This window comes from Lactuca saligna, chromosome 8 (genome assembly GCF_052625555.1).
Source record: "Lactuca saligna cultivar CGN05327 chromosome 8, ASM5262555v1, whole genome shotgun sequence".
Lineage (NCBI taxonomy): Eukaryota > Viridiplantae > Streptophyta > Magnoliopsida > Asterales > Asteraceae > Lactuca > Lactuca saligna.
Window position 1 is genome coordinate 287,386,176 of NC_136424.1, and position 9,542 is coordinate 287,395,717.

Consider the following 9,542-nt stretch of genomic DNA (forward strand, 5'->3'; position numbering starts at 1 on the left):
ACAGTTTGAGCAGTTCCGTCGCATGCTTCGTCTTGGTCCACCTCCTCTCGCTTGAGGGGGGATATTAGACTAGTTTAATATAGAACTTTTCTTTATTGTTGTATACTTGAGGGACTTATATGTATCTTTAGTTATTATATATATGTGATAACTCCCATACCTCTTGGTGTGGAAACCCATTATTTCAATTAGAAACTGGGTTGTTTGATTCACTCATATATCCCGGTTCCTCATTTTAAACCGGGTTATATAACTCTCCCCTTTATAAGTCCCGGTTTTTCCATAATATGTCCTGTTTTTTTTTTTTTTCATAAACTAGGGTATATATATCGTGAGTCCTATGTGACGTTTTGTAGTAGTGGCAAATCATTGTGGAGTTGAAGAATCTTCATGTCATTTGAATTCAAGTTACATGTTCTTCCTAAATAGTGTTGAAAGTCCAAAATCATTACTTTATTACTTATAGTACCATATCCGTTCCTTTATTTATGCTATTTTAAGTTGTCCATCATATACTAACTACATGAGTTTTAACCTAGTAAATTTATAAGCCGATGACTACAAGTTGTACAAATATCTTCTATTTTAATTATTATTTTATCTAAGAGAAATTAAGGCCAGGCTAATAATGTGATTTTTTTTTCTGAGGAATTAATATTTTTTTTTTCAGGGGATTCGTTTATTCATTAGAAACAAATCAAGACAGATGGATAGAAATTATAAAAATATAGACTTCCCTTTGATATATACGGGTCTTACTTTTCAGAATATAAGCAATAGTTTGTAAGAAATCTGAGTTTTGAAAAGTAATATCTAATTATGGAAGTAAATATTTTCTAAAAAATGGTCCGTTGATTATATATAAAACAATAGAAAGTTATGAGTTTTGAGAATTCATAAGAATGGAGATTAAGGTGAGAGTCCCAAAGGGGTTTGTGTTAGAGAAAGCAGTTTGCAATCACGGTTTCTTTATGATGGCTCCAAACCGTTGGATGCCATCCAGTAAAACCCTCGTCAGACCACTCCGGCTACCCGATCACCGTTCTGTTAGGGTCTCCATTTCCCAACCTTGTACCACTTTCCTCTCCATTAATATTAGCGCACCTGATGAACCAAGCTTATATTCTAATTCCAGAGTTATAAAGGTGTGTATATATAGTAATTACGTGAACATGTATGTTTAATTTATACATACATGTATATATATATATATATATCTGTTTCTGATTATATATATGAGTTTTTTAGGATCAAGTAAAGAGAATGCTTAGGCTTTCTAATGCAGACGAGGAGCAACTGAAGAAGTTTCATGGACTGCATAAGGATGCTGCCAAGAAAGGGTTTGGTCGTCTTTTCCGTAACCCATCTCTATTCGAAGATCTTGTAAAGTCTTTGCTCCTCTGCAGAGCCTCGTATGTACATGTCCTTCCTAACTCCATACTTATAATACTATAAAACTCCTACAGCTCCTTTCAAATTAAACACTCCACCTAATTTTAAAGTTATTTGCAAACTCTAATTCTAATATTTAATTTCTCAACATATAATAGCGCTTTTTTTTTTTATTAATTAATATATAATACAAATGTAATATATTCCAAAATTTATTAACATATGATCAGTATAATAATATATAATTTAATATCAGAGGAGATCGAGAATTATTGTTTTATTTCAGGCCAGACTTAACGCTTGGTAATAGTATTCTTTTTCTTCCAATGGCATCTACTTTCATTAATTAATAATGTTATGTGTATATAGTTTTCTACTCTTTGTTATATACAAACGTAATATCATTTTCTTTGAGGTTTTTAATTTATTTTAATATATACTGGCTGTTAAAATGTTTTATAATCTTGTTTTTTTGACCAAAACAGTTCCGTCCTTGTGAACAGAAACTAAAAGGATTAAAGAAATCGTAATAAAATAAATCTATGTGAAGGAAAAAAGCAAAGCTGATGTCTTTTAAACGAATTAATTAATTGATCTTTTTGTAGATTCAAAGAAAGTTTAGAACTGGCGGAAGGACTTTGTGTTCTCCAAAAACGGCTGAACATTGAAAAAGGAGTGGTGGATCCGGGGAAAAGAGGTAGAAAGAAACAATCATTTTGTGTAGAAGAGTCATGGGGAAATTTCCCAAGCCCACAAGAAGTCGCCATTTTTAAGAACCCAATATTGTTGAACAAGAAGTGCAACTTGGGATATCGAGCTCAATACGTACATGAATTAGCTAAGAATATCACAGATGGTAAAATCAGGCTCATGGATTTGGAGAAGTTATGCGATGGAAATGAATTGTACCAAAAGTTGATGCCCCTTTCAGGGTTCGGTGACTTTGTTTCTAGCAATGCATTGATGTGCATGGGATTCTATGATGCTATTCCATGTGACTCTGAAACTGTAAGACTTATCAAACAGGTTTGTTTTATTGCTTCGGTTGACATTTCCATTTTCCATACGATTATATATAGCTAGCTTAGTGCCATTTAATATATCTATTTTCTAAGTAATCATGATGAATATCAGGTCCACCAACGAGAAGATTGTGACAAGAAAAATATGAATGTAATGGCTATGGAGATATATGACAGCTATGCGCCGTTTCAGACCCTCGCCTACTGGTAACATTCTTCAAAGTATATGTTTTAATTTGTTTTTCTAGCTTGTAGATTTGATATGCGGTTGATGTAAACTAGGTCGGAGCTCGTGGACTACTATGAAAATAAAGTTGGGAAGCTGAACGAATTGGATAGATGTCTTTATAAAAACGTTGGTGGAAGTGCAATTGAGAAAACTTACATAAGTAATTCATGACACATACTTGGATTAGAATCAATGTAGATTTAGTCTTGTGATTCAGTTTTTTGGTAGAAAGCAGCTATAAATTCTACAAGAAGAAATTAAACACCAAGTCACCAACTAATGTTTAAGTTAAAGAAGCAACTGAACTTTTGTTTTCTCACCTATGCATTTTATTGTTAGTGAATTATAATTAATCATATGATTTATTGCATGTACGTCATGTTACTATATAGGGCCCTAAGTAGAAGAAGTTTGCTCAACCAATTGTGTCATTGATACTTCACTTGAATATATACATCACATGATCTACAGTACCAAGACAAACATAAGGGCAATTTACACCAATAACCCAAGTTTTCATGCCATTTAAGATAAAAAGATCTCTATTTGTAAAACAATAAATTCCATGGGCCCAAGTTTTATGATGAGAAAATACATGTGGTTTATGTTTGTGAAAAAGAACCGAGTGAAATGAAAGACGACAAACAAGCGACGGGTAGTGGCTGTAGTTTCTTGTTTAACAAACAATATATTAATTCAGAAAACAATAAAGACTTACAGATCCAAGAAACCATAGTTTGTATCAAGAAGCATGCTTCTGTCTTTGTTTTGTTTACATTTGTTCAAAGTTCATTTATTTCCATGCTTTAGAATTATATAAAGAAAAAATTGCAAAAACTACCCTCTGAATGTTCATTTTTTTTTGGGGTTTTAGTCCAAACCTCGATTTTTTTGGATTCATAGTCCTTTTGGTCTAGTTTGTACATATAATTAATCCTCCGATTTAAATTCCATTAAATTATTATTGTTAACCCCCTCATGTGCCTCCCACATCAGGGTATATTTGTCTTTTCAGTTATAAGGGAATAGTTTTTCACCTAAAAAATATATCCCCCTTTTTTTAAAAAAAAGTACCTATTTATTTTTTAATATCCCTATTCTAATCCCCTATCCTAATAAATAAGTTGAATAGCGCCACGTGTCATTCTTCCAGCCCTCCAAAAGATAGTTTTCCCGCTTCTTTTTTTTCAACTCTAATTACGTAAATGCCATTCAATTTAAATGGGAACAATAAATCCGAAAAAAACTAATATCAAAAAATGTAATCAAATAATTAAAATGAATAAAAGATTTACAAATAATATGACAATATCGGTTATTTAAGTTTCAAATTTCAAATACCCCATTTAATATGGAAGTTTGTTTATTGTGATTGGAAATTAAATAATTTCCAGTGATTAAATTCCAAAAAATCTGCCCCAAATTATGAAATACCAAAATATATACATGTACATACCATCTATACGCTTCCTTTGTTTTCAGTATTCTGCTTCAAAGAGTTTTTCAATCCTTCCTATTTGTACCAAGTTTACTGCATAATCATCCTCCCCCCTCTTAATCTTGCAACGCTTCCAAAACACATATCAGGTGAGTCTTTTCAAAATAATTTGTAGTATTTATGTAACATTATGCTAAGATTGTTTTATGCTCTTCGTCATCTGATTTTTTAGTATTTGTCATTTTTCAGAATATGACGGATCTTTTTCTTCATCTTTTCTTTATTCTTCTTCCTCATCTTCTTCATCTACCTGTTCAGTTAAAAACACCATTTACCAAAACATGATTTAGCAACGTCAGATTTATTATTACAATCATACATCAATTAATGTTAAGATCGTTTTATTATTGTTATAATAAAGAACCATAAATCAAGATTACCAAACTTTCTATGCTCTTCGTGAATTGAATTTTCAGTATTTGTCATGTTTTCAGAATATGAGCGATCTTCTTCTTCGTATTTCCTTTATATGGATTTATAACTCAAGATGCAAAACTAATGTTTATGGCCTCAATCTATATAGATGTCTCTTCAATTCGCAAACCATGTTATATTTTACACATCTAAAATTCTTGACGGTGTGCCATACAAATTTCTTCTTTAGATTATCATGTAAAAAAAACCATCTTGACATATAACTTTTTTTAGATGCAACTCTTCTAGAGCAACGATTATAACATCCATCAAATTTACGTCAAATCTAAAATTTTTAAATCATAAATAAAACTCAATAGTATTATTTACAGAAAATGTTTTCAAATCATTATTCAATCAGAGTGTCCCAAAAGCCAGATCATAAGGATGAGGAGCGGTACGGTCACGTCTTTGCCTTGCTATGATCTCCTGAAGTACCTGAAACAATAACTAAAAACTGTAAGCCCGAGGGTTTAGTTAGCTACCCCCAAAATACCAATGCCACACTAATAATACCATAACAGTAATAATCAATCAATCAACATGCATACTAGGCCATCGACCTGACTGGACCGCCCTACAGGGCCTACAGTCTAACTGAATCCATACCGAGCCTTCGGCATGACTGGACCGCCACGTAGACCTACAGTTTCCCCGAACCGCTCATAGGGTATGTTGGCCTTCAGCACAAAGTGACACCGCCTCAACCCATCCCACGAGCAAATAATCATGTGCGCATAACTAACATATACTGGCATATACAGACATCAAACATATCTATCTCACTGATCATCAATCATAGCAATCTCTCATAACTAGAGCACCGACCTAGCAGGCCACTAACATATCAATCCCTAAGGATCATAAAAGCATAACATACTGTCGATCCTGATTCTGATCTATCAGATCATAACTACATATATCATATGATAACTATAACAACTAAAGGGACGACCTTGGTGCCTTAGACCCTTTTGATATAGTGAGGATAACTCACCTTGCATATGTCGACTCGGTAGATAAACTCCGACTCTCGGATCACTTGCCAAAGACTCCACCACTTATTACCATAATACGGATATACCCATAAGTCCTCAACCATACATGGTACTCCATAAGCCAACTAGTTAACCCTTGGTCAAAGTCAAAGTCCTCAGTCAAGGTCAACAGTCCATGTTGACCCTAACTTGCCGAGTACCCTTAGCTACTCGCCGAGTTCCTTGAAGTATGTGCCCACTCGCCGAGTCACCTGGGTGACTCATCGAGTTCCTTCGGTCTACGATCAAAACTCTACGGCCACTCGTCGAGTTTCCTTCATGCAACTCGATGGATATGCACACATGCATAAGTTAGGGAAATCTCATCTGACTTGCCGAGTTGTTCATACAACTCATCGAGTCTATGGAAATCTTCAACGGACTCACCGAGTTGTTCTTACAACTCGTCGAGTTCATGCCTATCTTCATATGACTCGTCGAGTTGACCATGCGACTCGTCGAGTCCTTCCAGTCCTTTTGCCATATAGCCTCATTTGAGTCATTCAATGGCTCCAAACTACAGATCCAAGCTTCTAAGGCATGCTTTTCACGAAAAGTTGCAAACTTTTCGTGCATGCATAGCTATAAAGGCTCCAAATGTCCAATCCAAGCCCATAATGGGGTTTCCTACCCAAGGAATGTTTCATTCATGTCCAAACCAAAAACTTTATGACTCTAGGACTTAAGAAGGGTCTAGATCTAAAGTTATAACTTTAGATCTAGCCTACAGTCCACCTTATCAACTCAAAGATCCATAAAAGCCCCAAAACTCAACCAAAAAGGGATCTAGAAGGGTAAAGAAGTAAAGGTGGCGACTTGAAACCTCTAGAAGATGCTAACTAAGGTAGATTCTGATTCCTACACTTTCCTTGCTCCAATTCCCTTGCCTTCCAAGTTCCTTATCTCCAAAGATCTTCCTCCCAAGCTTAATACACACACAATAAAGCACTACACGAAATAGGGTTTCTTAAGATCTCTCAAGAACTGTAAGGAGGCCAAAGGATGCTTAAACCTCCTTAAATAGGGAGCAAAACCCTGGGATTTAGGGTTTCATCTGCCAACTCCTACTCGTCGAGTCCCTTCATGGACTCGGCGAGTAGGTCACTAAACACGGGATCCCACCCCACTGCTACTGGACGAGGAGGGCAATCAACTCGTCGGGTAGGACTTAAAACCATAGAAACACTTATTTAAATCAATACCTAAGAATCGGAGCATTACAATTCTCCCCCACTTAAACTAGACTTCACCCTCGAAGTCCTATGGAATAAACAATGTCGGGTCGTTCTCGCGCATCTCCGCATTTGGCTCCCATGTCCACTCGGATCCCCTCCGAAGTTCCCACTGCACCATCACCAAAGGTATTCCCTTGTTCCATAAAATCTTCTTCTTCCTCTCAAAGATGGCCACAATCCTCTCCACGTAATTCAGGCACTCATCGACCTGAATATCATCCAGCGATACTACTGCCTCCTGGTCCATGATGCACTTTCGCAACTGCGAAAGATCGAACGTGCTATGGATCCAGATAAGCTCCTCCAGAAGCTCTAGCCTAGAAGCCACTTTGTCAACCCTAGCAATGATCATGAACAACCCAATATAACGAGACCCAATTTTCCTCTCTTCCTGAAGCGGATAACACCCTTCCAGGATGAGACCTTTAGAAGTACCATGTCACCCACCTGAAATTCCAACTTAGATCGACATCGGTCGGCATAGCTTTTCTGCTGACTCTGAGTGGTCTGCAATCGCTGTCTAATCTGATGTATCTTTTCAGTAGTTTGCAGAACTACATCTATCCGACCCATCACCATGTGCCCAACCTCACCCCAGCAGACTGGGGTTCTACACCTTCACCCATACAATAGCTCAAAAGGCGGGGCGCTAATACTGGAATGATAGCGGTTGTTGTAGGTAAACTCTGCAAGCGGTAGGTGGGAATCCCAACTCGCATCGAAGTTAATAACGCACGCCCTCAACATATCCTCTAGGGTCTGAATGGTCCGCTCACTCTGCTCATCGGTCTGCGGATTAAAACACTGTACTAAAATGCTGTCGCGTACCCAGTTCCTCATGGAACTTCTGCCAGAAGCGGGAAGTAAACTTGACATCCTAATCGGAGACAATGGAGACTGGGACCCCATGGCGAAAGACAATCCCGCTGATGTACATGTCGGCCAATAAATGGACACTCTTGGTCAATCGATCCACAATGACCCATATAACATCGAACCCCTTCTCCGTCCTCAACAACTTCATAATGAAGTCCACCGTGATCTGCTCCCATTTCCACATGGGAATCTCTAGAGGCTACAGCTTACCATGAAACGACCCGAAAATACAACCGAAAAATTTCTTTAAAAACATTACTAAAATCATATTTATAAAAACTATATCATAAGTCATAACATAAATTCTCGAGTATTACTTCAAAACATAATATCATTATCAGAGTCAAACATTCCCAGGCTAACTGACTATGGTGTGTGCACTGCAATCTTTCCGAGCTCCTTTTTTGAAAACTGAGTACCTGAAACCAAAACTGAAAACCGTAAGCATGAAGCTTAGTGAGCTCCTCCAATCTAACACATACCATGCAATAACATATAAAGCACATACTGGGCCTTGCCCACTGCATCGGACTGAGGTCCGGACTAACTGGGGCCTTGCCCCCTACATCGGACCGAAGTCCGGAAACTGACTGGGACCTTGTCCCCTGCATCGGACCGAAGTCCGGACTAACTGGGGCCTTGCCCTCTGCATCGGACCGAAGTCCGGAAACTGACTGGGACCTTGTCCCCTGCATCGGACCGAAGTCCGGACTAACTGGGGCCTTGCCCCCTACATCGGACCGAAGTCCGGAAGCTGACTGAACATAGCATAGGATAACATATCAACTAGCATGAACACATATACTGCATACTACATCGGGCCGTAGCCCGGAACACATAACACATAACACATAACACATAACACATAACACATAACACATAAATCCTGTCTGAGCCACGAAGGCATCAAACATACTAACTACTGCATCGAATCGAAGTCCGGAAACTACTGCTAACTGAACGGGCCGACATTGTGGCCTTAGACCCGTCCCTACTAGAAGAAAACTCACCTGATGCTGCTGAACTGCTGCTGCCAATCCTTTTGACTACTACCTGACCTCCGACTTCGACTGCTGCTCCACTAGCTCCTCGAGCTACCAATATCAATATAACACTTAGCCAACTGACCTCCAAAGGTCACTAGGTCAATTCTGGTCAAGGTCAAAATCCTAATCAAAGTCAACCTTCCGGGTCAACCCTACTCGCCGAGTCCACCTACTGACTCGCCGAGTTCATATGTTCTGGGTCTTTCTTATTCGCGACTCGACTCGCCAAGTCAGTCCATGACTCGCCGAGTCCAACTAGTTCCAAGTCCTGTCCTGTCCAACTCGCTGAGTCACCACCCAACTCACTGATTCGAGCCCCAACTCGAAGGGTTTAGGGTTTCGCGATCTGACTCGCCGAGTCCAAGAACAGACTCGCCGAGTCCTAGACAATCTTCAACCAACTCGTCGAGTTGCTCATCTAACTCGCCGAGTCCATGCCTAACTTCATCCGACTCGACGAGTTGTTCATCCTACTCGTCGAGTTCCTCCTCATCTTCAAGCTACTCGCCGAGTCCACTCGAAGGACTCGCCGAGTCTATCCAGTCCTCAATCCATGCAGTGGCTTTTTGAGCCAAACAGAGTTTCCAACTCATAGATCCATACTTCTAGGGACTACCCCCCACGTAAAGTGGCAAACTTTACGTGTAGATTAAGAGATATAGGCTCAAAACACCCTAAACTAGGGTTTATGGCAAACATACTTCTTCAACATACCAAGGGCTGATACTTTAGGGGATTCAAGACCAAAACAAACATGGATCTGAGGTAGCAACCTCAGATCTGAACCTCCAAC

At 38.6% G+C, this 9,542-nt stretch overlaps 1 protein-coding gene across 1 annotated transcript; it reads left to right on the top strand.

Annotated features, from left to right (window-relative positions):
- Positions 1–902: 902 nt before the first annotated feature.
- Positions 903–2,814, top strand: LOC145010709 (uncharacterized). Its single transcript, XM_078969217.1, has 6 exons — positions 903–1,145; positions 1,249–1,383; positions 1,878–1,918; positions 1,998–2,418; positions 2,527–2,621; positions 2,697–2,814. The coding sequence occupies exons 1-6, from the start codon at positions 903–905 to the stop codon at positions 2,812–2,814; spliced, it is 1,053 nt and encodes a 350-aa protein (XP_078825343.1).
- Positions 2,815–9,542: the final 6,728 nt, after the last annotated feature.

Coding starts and splice junctions, on each gene's coding strand:
- LOC145010709 (XM_078969217.1), top strand. CDS start 903: ATGGAGATTAAGGTGAGAGTCCCAAAGGGGTTTGTGTTAGAGAAAGCA. Junction 1,384..1,877: donor CATCTCTATTCGAAGATCTT/GTAAAGTCTTTG, acceptor TGACCAAAACAG/TTCCGTCCTTGTGAACAGAA. Junction 2,622..2,696: donor TTTCAGACCCTCGCCTACTG/GTAACATTCTTC, acceptor GATGTAAACTAG/GTCGGAGCTCGTGGACTACT.